The 19,737-nt window shown below is 36.4% G+C and overlaps 2 protein-coding genes and 2 long non-coding RNA genes across 4 annotated transcripts in view; 2 read left to right on the plus strand and 2 right to left on the minus strand.

The window, feature by feature from the left end:
* LOC309633722 (serine/threonine-protein kinase MRCK alpha-like) overlaps positions 1-19,737 on the plus strand; it is a gene marked incomplete at its 5' end in the record, with an annotated part of 218,952 nt that overhangs the window by 98,287 nt on the left and 100,928 nt on the right. The gene's annotated exons all lie outside the window — the stretch shown is intronic.
* Positions 1-19,737, minus strand: part of LOC309633740 — a 174,444-nt gene that overhangs the window by 60,110 nt on the left and 94,597 nt on the right. The window lies entirely within an intron of this gene.
* LOC309633747 overlaps positions 1-19,737 on the minus strand; it is a 158,730-nt gene that overhangs the window by 44,517 nt on the left and 94,476 nt on the right. The gene's annotated exons all lie outside the window — the stretch shown is intronic.
* Positions 504-18,268, plus strand: LOC309633770 (V-type proton ATPase subunit B, brain isoform-like; the record flags this gene model as incomplete). Its single annotated transcript, XM_082403029.1, is given in 15 exon segments — positions 504-513; positions 1,244-1,326; positions 5,629-5,727; positions 6,831-6,924; positions 7,056-7,132; positions 7,603-7,743; positions 8,079-8,180; positions 8,559-8,656; positions 9,305-9,428; positions 11,031-11,181; positions 12,978-13,060; positions 14,337-14,375; positions 14,379-14,441; positions 15,284-15,413; positions 17,356-18,268. Coding segments are annotated over 15 exon segments (1,434 nt in total). The 3' UTR covers positions 17,496-18,268.

Below are 19,737 nucleotides of genomic sequence, written 5' to 3' on the forward strand. Positions count from 1 at the left end.
TTTGTGACTTGCTTTTTATCTAAGGTTGAAAAAAAAAGAAGTAATTAGGAGCCTCTGTTGATCATTAGAATTACAAATGTCTTCAAGCAAATATTTAGTGTGAGGATTTAAAGGTCCTCAGTATGAAAGACTAGGGTTCGTGACAGTGCTCGCCTGCCCTGTCTCAGTGTTTCTACCAGGGCACTTGCTTCCTGGCTAAAGAAATTACGTTTTTAAATTCTGAAGCCCCTTTAATGGACAGACTGGTTATTAAATGGTTTCCTCATTCTTGGGAGTCTACATTCACGCCAGAAATTTCTGTCTAAGACATCATAAGAAATCAAGCAAGTGAAAAATTCCCAGTTGGTTGACAGCTTCTTATACATTATTTTAGGTCTTGTAAACACTTACTTCATTTGTTTTTTCAGCTTTTCTGATCATGAAATTTAGTTAATTCTGACATTGTTAGAATTGCTTTCCTGACTGTTCTGATTTATACCTGATTACCATTCATTATACTCGGCATGTATGTAGGTGTGATACAATTCAATGACAGCTACCTCCTTTCTAAAATGAGAGATTTGGGTAGTTTGTTGCTAGGGCATAATTTGCAGTAGAAAATAAAAGCTTCTACAATGACAGTAACGTTTGACTTTTTTTTTTTTTAAAGGATACTTATATGATCTCTGACCTTTCATTCCATCCCCCTTCATAAACTCCTTTTTTTTTCATAGTTTTTATGATACTATTTAATCATGGCATTTTATCTTAACAGACTACATTTTGCCAGATCTCTTTTGTGAGTTTTGTCACTTCTGCTTAAAGTTAAGGATTCCCTTCTCCTTCTCTATCTACTTTGCTAAGTGCTACCTTTTCTGTAAAGCTTTTTCTTTTCTCTTCTAAGTGAGAACCATTGCAGGGTCTTTCCTGTGCTCCCACAGACCCTCAGCACACCTCTGGTAGAGCCCTTACCTCCCCCTTCTCCATATAAAATTGTGAACTCTTGTGGGAACTCTCCCTCTTTACCTTTGTTTTTGTATTCTGGGTCCTTGAAACAATGTGACTTATAATAAGAATTAAACATGTTTTTGGTTTGATGAAGGGGATTATGAGAAGTTGTACAGATGCAGGCATATTTTATCAATTCAATGAAAAATTTCATACTTTTTGAGTGTTCCATATAATAATAGATACGATAAAGTAGAGAGAGGTTCTTTTTGGTAGTACCAGAGAGGTCATTTAGACTGTTGTCCTGTTTGACAAGAACTGACTTTCTTGTGTTTCTTTCCAGCATACAAGACAGTATCAGGAGTTAATGGTCCACTAGTGATCTTAGATCATGTTAAGGTAGTACCACTATCATTATCGTCTAACCATTTAAGAAGTTAAAAGCATAGTATTAAGTACTGTTTAGTACACTTTAAGTTTTTTGTTATGATTCTTTTAAGCCATTCCTTGGTCGGAATGTCAGTGCTATATGGAGACAAGAATTTTAGTTCAGAAGTCAGAAGATGGGATTCTAGTACTGGATCTGTTGTGGATTCTGTTTGTGGCTTTGAGTCCCTTGTCTGTAAAATTTAAAATTTTATTTGTTTGTTAATCATACCTCACAGGTTTATTAGGAAAACAACAGTAATATTTGTGTGTTTTATGACTTGTAGGATATTATTTAGATATACGGTATCTTGTGGCTCTTGTCATAGACTACTGTGTGTTCTAACTACTTGTTACATTTTTGTCTTCTCTACTAAATTTTAAGGTCTTTGAGTGAGTAAACAATGTTACTTTTGTCTTTGAGGGCCTGACACTGGTATTCAAGTAATGAATAAACAACAGATTATCTCAACAGTGACTAAAACCATAAAGCAGAGAATAGTTTTTACTTATTCAGTTTGTTGAAAGACTCTTTAGTTACATGGGTTTTTTTATTAGCCACACCTATACATAAGAATTATCTTAGAAAAAGAGGCATAGAATATAGTCTATAATTGAATAGACTTCACCCTGGGTGAAGCCTCCTGCCTGAGTTCAGTGATTAAAATATCTTCAGAGGAGATAATTTGTATAATATGCTCTGTAGAACAGTGATTCTGCATTGGTTGTTGTTGGGAGTGGATGAGGGGGAAAGGTACACAGTTATGAGTTTGTGGAGAGAAGTAATGGCAGAAGTATGTTTGGCATGTGGCCCCTCTGGAAGCAGAAAATAAAATGAAAACCATTTCTTAAAGGAAAGGGCAAAGTGCACTGTCTCTTCAGCTTTATCACTAAGATATTTTTGTGTATGACAAGGTACCTATACAAATTAATTGCAAGATTAAGCATATAGCTTACTCCTGGCCACAGTTTCATACTAGTCTGCAGTTTGATTCAAAGCCTCAGTATACAAGTTGTACAGGGTTTAAGGCAGGTGCCCGTTAATATTTTGTGCAAGGATGAAGCATACACTTTTATTTTGGGGGGAAGTATTGAAAGCATTATTTGCTTCTTTGTCCTTTATTTCTTCTTTTTTATATGCTTTTTATTGGATAAAATTGTTGACTCATATTTTAAAAATATGGAGCTTTTATATTAGTAAATATATTTTCAAAAACAGTTAAAAATATTCATGCTTCAACTATGTTAAGCGCTGAACTCAGCACCAAAAATACACAATACAAATACGTAAGTGTCTAATTGGTAAGTGCTATGAAGGGTGAGTGCAGGATGCTATGAGAGTCAATAATGGGAAGGACTTAGAAAACATCTTGGGGGAAGTAATTTTAAGAAAGCTGAAAAAGTTTTATTGAATGTTTTTTTGGGGTATAACTCCAGCTGAGGAAAAACTGGTAAATAAAGTTTATGTAGTTGCAAGAATGGCTTTAAACCACCAGATTTAGAGTGTTTTTTGTTTGTTTTTAGTTTTTGGCTCCTGTTTTTAACTTAAAACATACACATAGGATCAAGGAATAGATAATTTTATACAAATTGTATCAGAATAGATGATGATGGAGACTGCTGTCCAACTCATTTTCTGAAGGTAGCACATCTTTGATTCCCAAACCAGACAAAGGCTAGTATCAGAAAAGAAACAATGTAGCTAGTCTCATTTACAAGCACAGATTCCAAAATTCTTAATAAAAATGTTCTCATGTATTGGATATTAGGAAAAATACACTTTAAAAACTCAACAGAATTATGACAAAGTAGAATTTATCCCAGTAATACAAAGATGATTTGATATTAGCAAATGTCAGTATAATTCAGGTCATTCATAGATTAAGCTAGAAAAGCTTATGCTCTTCTCAGTAAATACGGAGTATGTACCTGATAAAATTACTTGTTTCTAAAAAACAAAACAAAACAAAAGAAGAAGGTGGTCTTAGAAATAAGGGATAGAACAAACTTTTAAAACCTCTTTAAGGATATCCACCATAACCTACAGCAAACAGCATACTTAAGGAGAGACTCTAGCAACATTCCCATTTAAATCAGGACCAAGATGAGGACCCCTCTTGTCAGCACCACTATCCATCTTTGTTCTGTCTTTGTGCTTGGACCCTAATCAATGCTGTGGGGAAAAGGGATTAAAAGGAAGAGGCACAGCTGTCATCATTTCTTGGTAGTATGATTAACTAAACAGAAAACACAAGTCATTCAGTGGACAAACTATTAGAAACAATGGTGTAAAACAGTGTTGCCGGATACAGAGGATGTCTATAGAAATCAGTAGTGTTTTGTATGCCAGAGGTAACTACTAGAATAATTAGGAACTTTTTACAAAAAACTGTGAAACTTTGTTGAAAGACATAAAAGAAGACTTCAAATAACTGGAGATTCCACATTCATGAATGGAAAGACTCAGAATAGAAAAGATGTTGATTCTCTCCAGGTAACAAAATCAGTTAGAAATACAGTAAGAATAAAGATTTGGTGAGGGAGTAAGCAGATAGTTCAGTGGAGCAAAGTTAAAATTCTTAAAACCAACTCTCCTCACACCTGAGAATTTGACTTGGTAAATGATAAAGGCTACATTACAAGTCGTGCTACTTGTAGCACAAATTACATTTGTGCTACTCAGTAAATATTGTTGGGGTATTTGGCTTCCTGTATGAAAAATAAAGATAAAAATGAGAAAAATAAAATTACATACCAAAAATAAATCCAGATGGATTAAAGACCAAAACATGAAAAACCTATTAGAAGACAGTATAGAAGGCCATTTTTATGACTTCAGATTGGAAGGTTTTCCTACACAAAAGACACAAATCATAAAGGAAAACAAGTCATTTTATTGCAAAAACTTCTGTATGATAGGATACCATAAACAAAATTAAAAGACAAGGAAGACTGGGAGCAGATATTCGCAAAAGGATTGATATCCAGAATCTATGAAACTTACCTAAAAGTAAATAAGAAGAAGCAGATGTAGTTGAAAAGCGAGGAAAAGATATTATTAATAAGGCCATTATAGGAAATGAAGTCTGAATTGTCAGTAAACATGAAAAGATGCTCAATATTAGTAGAATCAGGAAAATGCAAATTGAAAGATACTATTTTTTATTTTATCAAAATGGTAAAAATTAAAGTTTAATAATGTAAGATTGGCAAAGATGTAGGGAAAAGATACTTTTCTATCCTACTAGGGAGTTTGTAAAGTAAAAGGTTCCTTTGCAGAGTAATTTCACATAACAATGGACACAGCCTATAGCCCACCACTACGGAACCAGCTACGTTAGGGAAACTTGGGCCCACATGTGAGAATGTTCATTGCAGCATGTTTGTAGTAGTTTAAATTTGGAACAGCCTTGAACACCAGTGGTAGAAGAACAGCTGAATAAAATGTAGTGTCACTTGATTTTATTTTAGCTATATCTGTTCTAACATTGGTTCTAGATGCCCATTTATTCATATTAGCATCTCTAGAATCAAGTGTCCTACAGTCAGTGTTGATTCACAGATGCATTGGCAGATGTTTTCCTTCACATCACACAATGTAGTGATGCATTTTTCAAAAGATTCTGTTAATCAAATAAGGTAAATATGACTATGACAGATCCAAAACATACGGTGAAGTGGGAAAAAAACGAGTTGCAGGATGATACATTTAGTATGTTGCCATTTAGGTAAGTGAAACACTACAGTATATTTTTGGAAACGTGCAATTTAAAATATTAAAAATGGATTAGAGGAATACATTTCTGGTTAGGAGAATTAGATTGAGGAGGGAATATTAGCATTATTTATTATAATAGTAATTATTTTATTGTTCAGTTGCATTTTATTCCTGTCCTCCCAAGGCACAAGGTGATTACACAGCCCAGAAGCAAACATCATTTCTGAGTAGTGGGAACATAGTTTTTTAACTTTCTGTAGACTCAAAGCTTAAAAACATACACACAGAAGGAAAGAATTTAATTGCCGTGGTTTCATAGATTTAAGATCCTTCTCTCTGTACCTTATGCTGTGTTTGCCAGTATATGTGCCAGTGATCAGTGTTCTAAGGACTTAAACTACCTGAGGATATTCTAAACTCTGGATGTATACCTGTGTGCTTCGGGGAGGTGTGGGGTCTGCATGTGCATACATGCTGTGAAAGACATAGAGCATATAGAGTATTTTGAGGAGCTTTTAAAATGTTGGTTATTGAGCCTTTATTTTTTTCCTGTTTAGTTTCCCAGATATGCTGAGATTGTGCACTTAACACTACCTGATGGCACGAAGAGGAGTGGGCAAGTTCTAGAAGTTAGTGGTTCCAAAGCAGTGGTTCAGGTAAGCATCGCTTTCAAAACCTGGCCAGCTGAACGTTTTTCTGATCACAACAAACATAAGAAACACCAATAGTTCTTTTTAGTAATTATCACATAAGTATACAGATCTTCATCAACTTATAGGTGGGGTGACATCTTGATAAACCCATCATAAGCTGAAAATATCGTAAGTTGAAAATGCATTTAGTACACAGAAACTACCGAACATCATAGCTTAGCTTAGCTTACATTAAAGGTGCCCAGAACACTTATATTAGCATACGATTGCACAAAACCATATAACACAAAGCCTATTTTATAATAAAATGTTAAATATCTCATGTGATTTTTTTTTTTTCTCATGTGATTTTCCTGAAGTACGGTTTCTACCAGATGTGTATTGCTTTTGCACCATCATGAAGGTGAAAAATCTTAAGCCAGGGACCCGACTGTTTACTGGCTGTGAGGGAAGAAAAGTATTTTTTCATGTTTTCTTGCTAAATGCCAGCCACCAATATCCATTCTAGCCCAATAGCTCCACTGGTAAAATGGCTTTTTTAAAAAAAATTTTTAATGGATAAAATGAAGCAGTCACATAGAAGGGGAGAGATGAAAAGTAGAATTCAGAGCTTATGGGCTGAAACCAAAATGAGATCTGAGTCTACTCCTTTAAATTGTCTCTGATAATTCCTAGTTTTTAATGTTACTGATTATAGGAAGTGCCAGTTTTCTCAAATAACATATTGCCCTAAAAAGTAATCTAGAGCAGAGGTCAGCAGAATTTCTGTAAGGGGCCAGATAGTAAATTTTTTAGACTTTGTGAGGGTTGTGCCTAAGGTCTCTGATGCATGTTCTTATGCTTTCTTTTCCTTTTTTTTTTAAAAAACAACCCTTTAAAAATGTAAAAACCATTCTTAGCTTGCTTGATGGATTTGGCCTGCAGGCATGACTCTGGGTAAGAGGTTGACAGTTTGGTTCGTCGTCCACCATGAACACTTCTTCAGTCATGAGGCTACAGTAGTATATACGTTGATGTATTTTACTTTATAAGGGCTGACAAATAAATCTTAAGCGCTTATGATCTAAATTTCTTTTACCCTTCTGTTTACTTTTCTTTCTTGATAGGTATTTGAAGGGACTTCAGGTATAGATGCCAAGAAGACATCCTGTGAGTTTACTGGGGATATTCTCCGAACGCCAGTGTCTGAGGATATGCTTGGTAAACGGATATTATTATTCATGCTGAGCAGAGATCTGCTTCCTTTTTAATGTATTTGCATGAAGTCTTTTTAAAGATTGTGAACATTTGAGTCATTGTCCACTCTGTACTGTCTCGTTACTGTTTACCAGGTCAGGTATTCAATGGCTCAGGAAAACCCATCGACAGAGGTCCTGTTGTACTGGCTGAAGACTTCCTTGATATCATGGATAGGGATAGAAAATGGATTTCTGTGTTTTGGGGAAAATAGCATCTACCTATCTTATATCTTTGTCAGAGAAAGGGTGATTTTTATGATACTTTAAGTAGATAACCAACATATTCCATGTTTGATTAATTATGTTTTGTTTATTATTTAATAAATTTATTTTTCCTAGAGGTTATCTTAAATTTTTATATTTTATTTATTGTAAAATATCACCAGGATATATCTGAGATGTAAAAGCCATACTGGCTTTGAAATTAGGATTTCTCTCTTATTTGCTATACATTACGTTTCACTTTACTACCATATAATTTGTGAATCTACAAACGATTAATGGAAAAGAATATTTAAACAGTTTCAGATTTCAAAAATAACTGATTTTTTAAGAGTAGAAAGAAATGCTTTATATGCTTTATATGGTTGTAGTCTTAATGTAGAGACATATTAAAATTTTCCCTTTTGGAAATGCATTAGGCCAGCCAATCAATCCTCAGTGTCGGATCTATCCAGAGGAGATGATTCAGACCGGCATTTCGGCCATAGATGGCATGAACAGTATTGCTACGGGGCAGAAAATTCCTATCTTCTCTGCTGCTGGCTTACCGCACAATGCGGTGAAACCTAGAATCTGTTTGGTATGAAATTTAAGGAGAAAGAATTTCCGAGTGCTTCACTCTTAGTGAGAAACCAAATATAGGATTTTCAAGGTAAATGCCCAATGTTACTGTTTATATAATCCAATTACATTGACTCTTTATCTACACATATCTGACTTCTTGCTTACTCTTAGGAATCTGCAAAAATTACAAAATAGTTCCATTGGGTAAAGCCCTTTAAGACAACCCAGTTTCATTTATGATTACAGTTCCCCAAAGTTTAGGGTAAAAGTTATTTTGTTGTAGAACTATTATTTTAGATTTTAACTTGGTTCTTTTGTACTCCTCATCAGATTGCAGCTCAAATCTGTCGCCAGGCTGGTTTGGTAAAAAAATCCAAAGATGTAGTGGACTACAGTGAGGAAAATTTTGCGATTGTATTTGCTGCTATGGGTGTAAGTATTATCTTTTTCTGTTTTAGTATGAAATGTAAAAGTGCTTGTGTTCTTAGAACAATGTAGAAAACTACACATATATTATTCGATTTATCTCTAGGCAGAGAAGTTGCAAGTTGGCATTTTGGGCAAACCATGGATTAGTATTTAGCATTTGACTGTGGAATGTAAAAATAATTCCCTTTGTGCCCAAAGCAAGCTGTTTACTCTGTTGGCTTTTGTGAACGTTTTGGGGGTACTTGAACCTTTAAAAGAAGGAGCAGTGCAGATCTATAGCTTGGCCTTCATCAGAAATAAATATTGGGGGGGGGGGGGAAGAAAGAAAGAAATATTGAGAATTTTTCTTCTCCCAGCACTGATGAAGTCATTGCCATTTAGGTAAACATGGAAACTGCCCGGTTCTTCAAACCTGACTTTGAAGAAAATAGCTCAATGGACAACGTCTGCCTCTTTTTGAACTTGGCTAACGACCCAACGTAAGTAAACAAATAGAGCTGTTTTCCCCCTATTCATGCAGCCTCTGGTCAAAAATGTCACCTTACACTAAGGAGGTAGAACATTAGAGTGAAAGCTGCACAGGCCTAGGTATGAGATAACCGTATTTAAATTCCAGCTCTGCTTCTTGCAAGTTATTTGGTTTTGGGTAAGTCACTTAGGCTGTGAAGCTCAGTGTCTTCTTTCATAAAATGTGATAAATAATACTTGTCTCACAGAGTTGTTGTGCATATGAAATGAGATAACAGTGTAAGTTACCCAGCACACAGTCCATACTCAATAAATGACCTTTTCCTCTTACCTGCAAAATCTGGCCCCTACTTCTTTCATCCCTTTCTCCTTCTCTCTCTCTTCCTTTCTTGCTCAGTTTTGAGAACTATATAGTTCTGAGAAATTATGGGGCATTTATAAAATAAATCAATTTAGCTGTGTAGCACTAAGTAATTCTTATTATGTAAATGCATAAAAGAACTCTGCCTTACTTAAGAACTTTTAAAGTAATAATTGCTTAACCTTCCTCAATTTATGTGAAACTTTAAAAGGGAGACTGTACTATTATTTCTGGAATCATTTTGTGGTTTTTTTGGCCTTTTAGTTTGAGTGACATAGGACTTAATGTTTCATTTCAGTATTGAGCGAATTATCACTCCTCGCTTGGCTCTAACCACGGCCGACTTCCTGGCCTATCAGTGTGAGAAACATGCATTGGTTATCCTAACAGACATGAGTTCTTATGCTGAAGCACTTCGAGAGGTAATTTTTTTCTTAATTAAAATGGATTATCTTGTCAGGGTTATCTTGTCCCTCTGCAAGTTTTCATTTTTTTTTAAATCATGTTTTTTAAAATGCATTGCTCATATATTAGTAGAATACCTTAATTAATCAGAAAAGAAAATATTACTTTTGTCAACCTAGTTGAAATGATTAGAGGACGAGATTTAAATTATTAGCCTATTTATCATACTCTCACTGTCTCCATTGATTAAGACTGGATTCTTAGAGAGAGGAAATGATGCAAGCTATTTAATCAGTTACTCTCCCAGGTAGTTCTGTCTCTGTCCAGACTGTCAGTTTTTAGTCCTTTTCAAGAATTCCATTTTTAATGATGTAAGTTTTTATTTATTTACATAAGTAAAGACTATACTGTGGCAGAACCCTCTTCAGAACTTTTTTTTCCTTTAGAAAACTCAGTGATTATTTAGAAACAATATAAGATTCTAGCAGTTACCATCCAGAAGTGTGGGGTGTTTGATCTAATGCAAGTTACTGAAATTTTGAGTGACTTGCTCTTTTAAGTGTGCAAAAAAGGGAAGAAGACTTTTGAAGAGACAGGCTTTATAAATATCTAGCTTAAGATTCCCTAAGATCCATCATCATATCTCACTCGGCTGCAGTGCTTTTTCATCGAAGGACTTCTTTTCTCCCATCCATCACAGATACTTTTCTAAAAGGCAGTAAAAATAAGTATTAGAAAAGTGAAAATTTAAAAAAAAAAAACAATTTACAAACCCTTTTATTAGTATTATTAGATTCGACAGACAATTATTCTGTCAAATTGCCACTAAAGTTTTCTATATGTTTATCTTGCTTTCTGCATTATCTCCTTTCACATTGATAAAAGCTGGTCTGCCGGCAGGCCACGCTTTGAGTAGCACTGCTGGAGCATACTCTTGGAGGAACCAAAGTAGCAGTTAGAAGTTGGGCTTAATGACTCACAGTTCTTGTTGGCTGTAGATTAAAATGTATGCATATATTCTAGTGTGCATGTCTCTAAGAGAAAGACCATTTATTACTATTCTTGTCTTGTGCGGTGATCCAGGGAAATCATCTGGCCCTTGATTGCGGTTGTAAGTTGGGGTTAATAACATTAACTTCCTCATAGGGTTGTTGTGAGGATTAAATTAAATAATGTATGTAAAGTGCATCAGATGATTTCTGATATATGTATTTCCTTCCCTTTTGATCTTTTCAGGATTAGCTTATGTAAATCTGGCAAGATCCATAACATGAAGGAAACCTTGTGAACTGAGAATGTTCTCTTAGTTTTAAAATGTACTACCTTTGATTTATAAAATTGCAAGCAGATTTTCTTCTAGCCAGCTATTTGAAGATTTGTGTTATGGCAGTATGATTTTAGCAAAAAAACTTCTAGTCCCCAATTGTCAACATTTTGTTGCAGAATAATCTGAATTTATGTCGCTAGATTTTTCTAAATCGTTTCTAGAGGTGATATTTAAAACGAATAAGATGATATTTCCAACTTTGTAATTTGGCATGTTCAAACAAATGTTTTCTAACCAAGCTTTAATTTTCATTTTCTGGTATGTGATACTGTTCTCCTTGACTCACTGTCAGGTTTCAGCAGCCAGGGAAGAGGTTCCTGGTCGACGAGGTTTCCCAGGTTACATGTATACAGATTTAGCCACAATATATGAACGCGCTGGTAGAGTGGAAGGTAGAAATGGCTCTATTACTCAAATTCCTATTCTCACCATGCCTAACGATGGTAAGTTTTGGGTCTTTGGATTATAGCATCCCTAATCGTTGTAAGGACTTTGATTTGAAGAGAGAAGACCATCTATCTTTTTGAGTTGAAATTCTTTTGAGAGTTTATCCTCCAGAAGTTGACCTTACCTAGTGATTTGTTTCTAATAAAATTTTTCATTTCAAAACTACCCATAATTATTATGCTTTTGTAGAAAAATTTTCTTGTAATTTTAATTTTTAATTTTTATTTATTAGCTAGTATTTAGTGTCTACTATTTGCAGGACACTGGTCTAGATGAAAGAAACGAATTTTTTAAAAATGTATGAGCTCTACTTAATGTAAGCCTCTCATTCTAGTTGGATATTTTTTAAATGTCTGTGCATCAGTAATTTAAGGTAGCCAAAGTGCCAGATACGGAGCACGAATGGTAAATGCCACGAGACTCTAGAGCTAGAACGATCATCAAAGACTTGCTAAAAATTACTTGGTTTTATCATGCGTGTGTAAGCGCACACTTGCAGCGCCTGCCTGGAGGTGTGCCCAGCAGCTCCCGGGTGAGACTTGCAGCATTCCCCTTGTGTTAGTGTCTTTTTGTCTTTATCTCAGTCTTTTAAAAACACTTTTTCAAACTATTTTCAGAAACAGTCATAACTCATTATAACTGAGCACTGTTCTAAGTGTTTTGTAAGTTTTGACTCATTTGATCTTCATAGCGACTTTTTAGATGCTCTCGTGTGAGGCACAGGGAGGTAAAGTGTCACAGTTAGGAAGTGGCGGCTTTAGAACCCAGGCAGGGGCTTCCCTGGTGGCGCAGTGGTTAAGAATCCGCCTGCCAATGCAGGGGACACGGGTTCCAGCCCTGGTCCGGGAAGATCCCACATGCCGCAGAGCAACTAAGCCTGTGCGCCACAACTACTGAGCCCGTGCGCCACAACTACTTAAGCCCGCATGCCTAGAGCCTGTGCTCCACAACAAGAGAAGCCACCACGAGAAGCCCGCGCACCGCAATGAAGAGTAGCCCCCCCACCCCCGCTCACCGCAACAAGTGAAAGCCGTTGCGCAGCAACGAAGACCCAACACAGCCAAAAGTAAATAAATTAATAAATTAAAAACAAAACAAAACAAAAAAACCCAGGCAGTCTGAATACTACCTCTGATGTGAAAATGATTTGTTCCAAGGAAGTAGCTACAAAATTACTCTCTGTAATTTAACAGACTTAGAGATGTCTTGCTCTGTAGGACCTGCGTGGTGCTGCCTGTGTAGTGTTGCTTAACTTGTTGAGCCTCTCCGTATTTTCCATGTTGAAATGTTGTGTATCCCTCTGGGATAGCTTATGGACTGAGAATGTTCTCTCAGTGTACATCAAATTGGCAAATCTCTGCAAATGAACTTTGTGTTTAAAATGGAAATTTATATTTGGGGGAGAGAGAGCATAACTAGGAGAAATAGTACTTTTTATGAAGATAGCTAATTTAACTTGTGCCAACACATGTCTAACTGTGCTGCAACCAAATAAGTGAGACTGGCCAATACGGTAACCTCTAGCCACATTTGCCTGTTTAAGTTCTAAAGTTTATTAAAATCAGATAAAGCTTGAAATAAAGTTTTTCAGTCACATTAGCCGCATTTCACATGTTCAGTAGCCACATTTGACCAGGGGCTGCCGTATTGGACAGCACAGATAAAGCACTTTTCCATCATTACAGGAAACTATTTTCTATAGCACTGTTTTAAGTAGTGCAGATTGACTTCCTGTGGTTTTGTTTATATGAGATGGACACTTTAACTAACATCAGGTGTCTTTCTCTGGTAGATATCACTCACCCCATCCCTGACTTGACTGGATATATTACAGAGGGGCAGATCTATGTGGACAGACAGCTACACAACAGACAGGTATTTGAGAGTTGAATGATGCTCTAAGCCTACAGATCTATTCTTCAGTTATTCTTTAGTGACTCTGACTTTGCTCTTAGGAATTATTTATTTAGAAAATATCAAATTGAATTGTTTTTAATATGGCTATAAAATTGTCATTTCTGTAATACTAAAATCCTGGTGTGGAAAAGAGTGCCAGAATTAAGAATTAAATTTCCACTTTCTTTATTATGCCTTAAAATGGAGTGAGTTGTTCAAAGAACTTTTTTGGGTCTTCTGTTCCATAACGGTATAATCTACCACTTTTGTTATTAATACAAGAACAGATTTTTCAGAGTTTTTTCTTTGTCTTTTATTGTTAAAATTTTTTTAATTGAGGTATAATTGACGTAACATTACATTGGTCGCAGGTGTACAATGTCATGATTTGATGTTTGTATATGTTGCAGAGTGATCACCACAATAAGTCCACTTAACATCCACCACCTCACATAGTTACAACACTTTTTTCTTGTGATGAGAATTTTGAAGAGCCACTCTTCTAGCTACCTTTAAATATGCAATACAGTATTATTAACGTACATAGTCACCATGCTGTGAAAGTTCCATCCCCATGACTTACTCATTTTATAACTGGAAGTTTGTACCTTTTAACCTCCCTCACCCATTTGGCTCACTCATCCCCTGCCTCAGGCAGCCACCAGTCTGTTCTCTATCTGTGAGCTTGACGTTTTTTTGTTTGTTTTTTAAGGTCCCATATATGTGAGATGATACGGTATTTATCTTTTTCTGTCTGGCTTATTTCACTTAGCATAGTGCCCTAAAGGTCCATCCCTGATGTTGCAAACAGCAAGATTTCATTCTTTTTTATGACTGAATAATCAAAAACAGATTTTTTATTGGTTCTTTAATAGATGCCAGCTTCTGATATCAGCTTTTAGGTGAAATTATTGTTAATCTTTTTATGTGTGATTTTATGAGTCAGAGTTCAGAAGACCATTTGGATTTGCTATTGTAGGTAGATGTTGAAAATTCAGTTTTTTAATAGAATCTTGTACTGTTTTGTAGATTTTACTTTTTGGATTTGATTCTCAAAAAGAAATCTTAACCTGTAAAATGTTTCTTACTTCCTTTTCTTACCAGGAAGAGATATTAGGAATCATCTAGGAAACAAATGTAGCAGTTTTATGCAATTTAAGCAATAAAAATGAGTTTCAAAATCCTCCTTTACTACCAGTAAAGCTTGAATTTTGTACTTAAATATCATATTTTCCCCCTTCCCCTTTTACCCAAGATTTACCCGCCTATTAATGTGCTGCCCTCGTTGTCTCAGTGAATGAAGTCTGCTACTGGAGAAGGTATGACCAGAAAGGATCACGCCGATGTATCTAACCAGCTGGTACGTATGTTTTCTCCAGGATTGTGTTTAAAGAAATGAATACTTTCTCAGTTCATGCTGCTGTCTTGTACCTCTTGTCTTCCTTCCATATCACTTTTCTTCTCCCCCCATCAAAGTAGAATTTTAATATAGAATATATAATATAGAATACTGGAATACAGAAACATTCATTAGAGCCAAACAGTCTTTTTCATAAGGATAACTGCTCATGACAAAGATTAAAGATCACATGCTTGAAACCCACCTCTAATGCTGTATGAGGTAGTTTTTAAATAAAAAAGGCATAAGACGATTAAGTTTTTATTAGTAACCTTTTTATAGAGTATTTCTGAAAGACTATTCTAACTAATTTTTTGTTTAACATATTAGGCAATCACCAGAACGCTAAGGGATACAGCTGTGTATATTCTATGAAATCCTTGGTTTCTATAGTCCTGAGATTGTATACCAAGCATAATTAAAGAAAAATACATTTGACCTTAAAGTAGAAATGATAAATAAACCTACTGATAACCCAGATATTTTTTTTGAATAGAATTTAGAGATGGATTTCTCCTATTGCGTAAGTTGTGATTTTTAAATGCTCTACAAAATGGAAGCTCATTGATATATTGAGGGAGTGTATTTTTTGTAGAGTGTTAGTAATGTCTATGTATTGCATGCCTGAAGACTCCTTCCTTAGTGAGACTGCTGTATAATAAAGTCTTTCCAATACTTGCATATGTGAATTATGTTTGGAAATAATGTGAAATACTGTGAAGATAGCTACAGCAATACACTTATATAGCCCAGAGTACCGTTACCATTTATAAAGGTTCATGTAAACCTTTTTTTCTCTTTAGTATGCATGCTATGCTATTGGTAAGGATGTGCAGGCCATGAAAGCCGTAGTTGGAGAAGAAGCCCTTACCTCAGATGATGTGCTTTACTTGGAATTTCTGCAGAAGTTTGGGAGGAACTTCATTGCTCAGGGTAAGATTACTATTTTCCTATGAATAGAAACAGCATCATATGTAGTTTTGAGGACTTCTTTCCTAGTCTGAGAGAATTTACATTGGTCTCCATACAATTTTCCTTCTGATTAGAGAAGAGGTTCTTCCAGCCGCCTGCCATATCTTCGTTCTTAGCCCTCTGGTTCCTTCCCCTCTACCTTCAATTTCTTTATCCATTTATTTAGTTCCTGTCTTATTTTTTATCTTCCTTACAACCGGCCTTCTGCTCTCCTACCTCCATTGCCACTTCTCCTCGCTCTTAACCTCTCTGCAATGCTCTCCTCTGGCTTTGGGGGTTTTGGACTTTCCCAGTCCATCTGTTTTCATCCTCCTGATTTCTTATCTTCCTGCTTCTTAATTGTTAATGTTCCCAAAGGCTTCATTACCTGTTCTTTCTGTGCTTTTTTTCCCCTATGCTGATGACTAACTTGCTATGTATGAGCCTTTACCCTCTTTCTGAAGCTCTAATCCCACATCTCCAGCTAGGAAGCCTGTGTTTATGCCACCATCCTCTCTGGCTCAGCGTGGTGAGAACCAAAGTATTTTCTCAACTGACCACCTGCCTAGCAATTCCCTTTTCAATTTCTGTCTACCTCTGGCATGACCATTACCCTAGTTAGCCCAAGCTCAGGAATTGGGCATTCTTAACCCTCTTCATTTATTCTCCAGTCATCAAATATTTGCTAATTTGCATTGTTCTCCTTTGAAACATCTTATCCTGTTCTCTTTTCATTCGTATTAAAAAAACTTAGGCCAGTGTTTCTCAAAGTTGAATATGCTTTTGAATCTACCAGGGATCTTGTTGAAGTGCAGATTCTGATTCGGTAGGTGTGGGTGGGGCCAGAGAGCCTGTATTTTGACAAGTTCCTGGGCGATGTTGAAGCTGCTGATCTCTGACCACTCTTTGTGTCCCAAGACCTAGTCCAGACCTTTGTCCCATCATCCTTGGCCGTTAGTGCCAGCATCTTCACCAGTCTCCCTGACTCTCTATGTGCCATTGCCGGGGTAAATTTAGTGTTAATTTTATTGATTGTCCTTCTGTTAAAAAGTCTATAATGGTTTTTATTACATAGCATGTGTAGGGCTTTCAAGCTGTTTTGTTTGGTCTCTTCCCTACCACCCCTGCTAATGCTGGTAAACTCTATTTTTGACCTCAGTGATACTTACAAACGATGTGTTTATTTTGGAATAATGCATCAGCTGCACACTTAAGATTTGTGCACTTTTCTATTTGTGTGATACATTTTTTAAGTACCATTAAAATCCCCAGAACATATGATTGTTGGGTTTTCTAAAAAAAAAAAAAAAAAAAAAATTATGCAGAACCTTAATATCTTAAAAAGATAAAAATTATTCTGGTAGAGAAAGAATGCAGAACTCTAGCCACTCTAACTCCTTAGTTAAAAAATGAGATTATTTGCAGGATAAGAATGATTCTGCTATTAAAAATAATAATAGCAATAGCAAGTTTGAAAACTTTCACGTGGACCTATTCAGGTGCTTAATTGGCATTTAAGGCCTTCTAAGTATCTGTACTAGCCTCCTTCAGGTCAGCCTGTGTTGCTGGGAAACTGCATTTCTCACTACTCTCTGGACAAAACTCTGGGTCTAGTTGCCATTATTCCGTGGAGTGTTTTTAGATCCCACCCGTTGTTAAACACACACACGCACGCACGCACGCACGCACGCGCCCAACGTCTCGCCTGCGGGCTTTCTCGCTTTTCTCTGATTCCCAGGGGTACTTACTCTCTAGACCCTCATTTCCACATTTGGTCACATCCAGTCTTGGGAGACCTGACTGCGTTGTGTCTCTTTTTTATATTTCATGCTCACAGTGCTAGACCCATAACAATAAATTTTGAATAACGCTGATAAGTTGGAAGTACTTGGCCTTTATTCATCTAATCTCAATTTTTTGTAAGGTCCTTACGAAAACCGCACTGTCTATGAGACTTTGGACATTGGCTGGCAACTGCTCCGAATCTTCCCCAAAGAAATGCTGAAGAGAATCCCTCAGAGCACCTTGAGCGAATTCTACCCTCGAGACTCTGCAAAGCATTAGCTGCTACTTCATCTCTGGCTCGATGCTCTTGTGAAATACTGGTTCTGTTTTCTTTATTCCTTTTGCACTCCCCCATCCCCACCTTTGTGTTGGAGTTTACTGTGTTACCCTGTAATTAAAAACAAAGAATAGGTAACATATTGTGCCAGTGTTGCAATGTTTTAAACTGCTAACAGACTTTAAAATATCCCCTGTTCCGAAAACCTGGAACTGCAGTGCTTTGTTTAAAGTAGCTGAGGGTTGGAGGTGAAGTTTTCTTACTGATGTGTGTATTTGTACGTAGTGGTGTAGTTAGCTGCCTAGTGTCCTCATTATTTGGGTCTCTCAGACCTTCCCTGTCCACCCCCTCCAGAGTATCACTATCTGAAGTTACAATGCTTTGATCTCCAAACTAGGGACAAGATAGGGTCTGAAAGACGCTTCCTCTCCGAGCCGAGACGCTTTCCTGAGCGCTTGTTTTTAGACTTTGGTGTGCCTCTGGGTCTGCTCTAAGCAGATGGCTTTTCCTGTCCACCTGCTGTTTCCTATTTAATGAATAGGTTAGAAAAGGAGTTTCCTTTTCCTCTTTGGTGCGGATAAGTTTCAACTCCTGTGTCTTACTGTTCTCCCTCCCTCTGAGTAACACAGAATCATGCAGCTTTTGCCCAACTGGCATTGATCTGATAGTAGTGAGATGCCCTGTCTTGATGATCCCTTACTGGGTTTCCATGCAGAGGAATCATAATGAAAATAATTAATAGAATTCTTGGTTGGAAAGAGTTGGGATACAATTTTTTAAGAAAGAAAAAACCTATATCGGTTCTACATTCGGACATGTTAACAGTGGTTTTAAGTTTCTAAAGTGTTGACCGGATGCTAAAGGCAAGGTGGGGAAGAGAAAGTTCTTCTGTGTATGGAATCTTTTATATATATATATATATATAATCTAAGGATATTTTAAACTCTGTTAGATAGCAGCCTTTGGAAAATCCCCTATTTGGTCCTGCTTTCTGACCTATCTGCCTTTTCAGGGTAATCTTGTGGCACAAGTGATAGCATTTAAAAGCTTTAGTCTTTTAATTCCTCCTCCTTCCTGCTGCGAGCCCTGAGCTGTCTTCTATGCACTTCTGACATAGCTACTGTTTGGTCTCTCTGTGTTCTTTGTTACTTGGGTGCAGTAGCAACTTCTCTGTGCATTCCATCTTTCTTTCAAGTTGTGTAAAGTTCTTCACTTTTTTTCTCTGAGGGTGTAGGGGGTGGGGGGAGTCAGCATGATTATATTTTGATGTAGAAAATGTGACCTGGATATAAAATGAAGATAAATATTAAATTAAATGGAAGTTACCTAAAGTGACTCTGTATCTTCTAATCAGAAAAGCAACAAGCAAATATATAATAATGCACCTCTCTTTGATTGACAGTTTTGAACATCATAACCAGTATTGTGAACCAGCCCCTTGATTCACAATATTATGAACCATGTCCCCTTTACAGGGACATGGCCCATGTTCTGTACTCTCTGCCTTTTAGGCTGCCCTTTCAAGCTCTTTTCAGTAATACCTCTTCCAACATATTATAGTTTGATCCAAGGTTGAGAGTTGCTAGGGTGTGGGGTTGTTTGTTTGTTTATTTGTTTGTTTTGCAGATCGTTAGTGGCTGTAAGTTCTCTGAAACTTGAAGTTTTGATTCAGGGTCCACTTAGCATTTTCGAGAGTTACTAAGGTGTTTTATAGCATTCTTTGTTTCAGACATTCTCAGGACCTCTAGAGCCTGTCTGCCATGAATGAAAGAGGGTGATAAATGGAAAATGAAATACATACTGAAGCAAGCCAAAACTTGCTTCAAATAAAATCTGAAATAGATGGTCCAGTATATAAAGAAAACATACTGGTTAAAGCACAGGGATGTGGCGTCACGGTGGTCTCCCATTTCTTTCCCCTCTTCAACTCAGAGTGACATTTAGGAGATGTAGAGGAAGAGGCTCAGTCATAGCAAGAGTAGGTAGACCTGTGTTCTGATTCTGGTGCTGCCACTAACTGTATGGTCTTGCTTAGTCATTTAACAGATTTGTGTTCCTTTTAGGGTTATTATAAGGACTAGAGATTTTGCTTTTTATATCGCTTTTTAACTTATGTAAAAAAAAAAAAAAACAGTTTGTTGTATTGGCATGTGTCTATTTCTGTATTCTCTATCCTATTCATTGAACTATGTATCTATCCTTCCACCAATACCACACTGTCTTACTTATAGCTTTACAGTAGGT

This window comes from Balaenoptera borealis (assembly GCF_965194805.1).
Source record: "Balaenoptera borealis genome assembly, chromosome: 8".
NCBI classification, from domain to species: domain Eukaryota; kingdom Metazoa; phylum Chordata; class Mammalia; order Artiodactyla; family Balaenopteridae; genus Balaenoptera; species Balaenoptera borealis.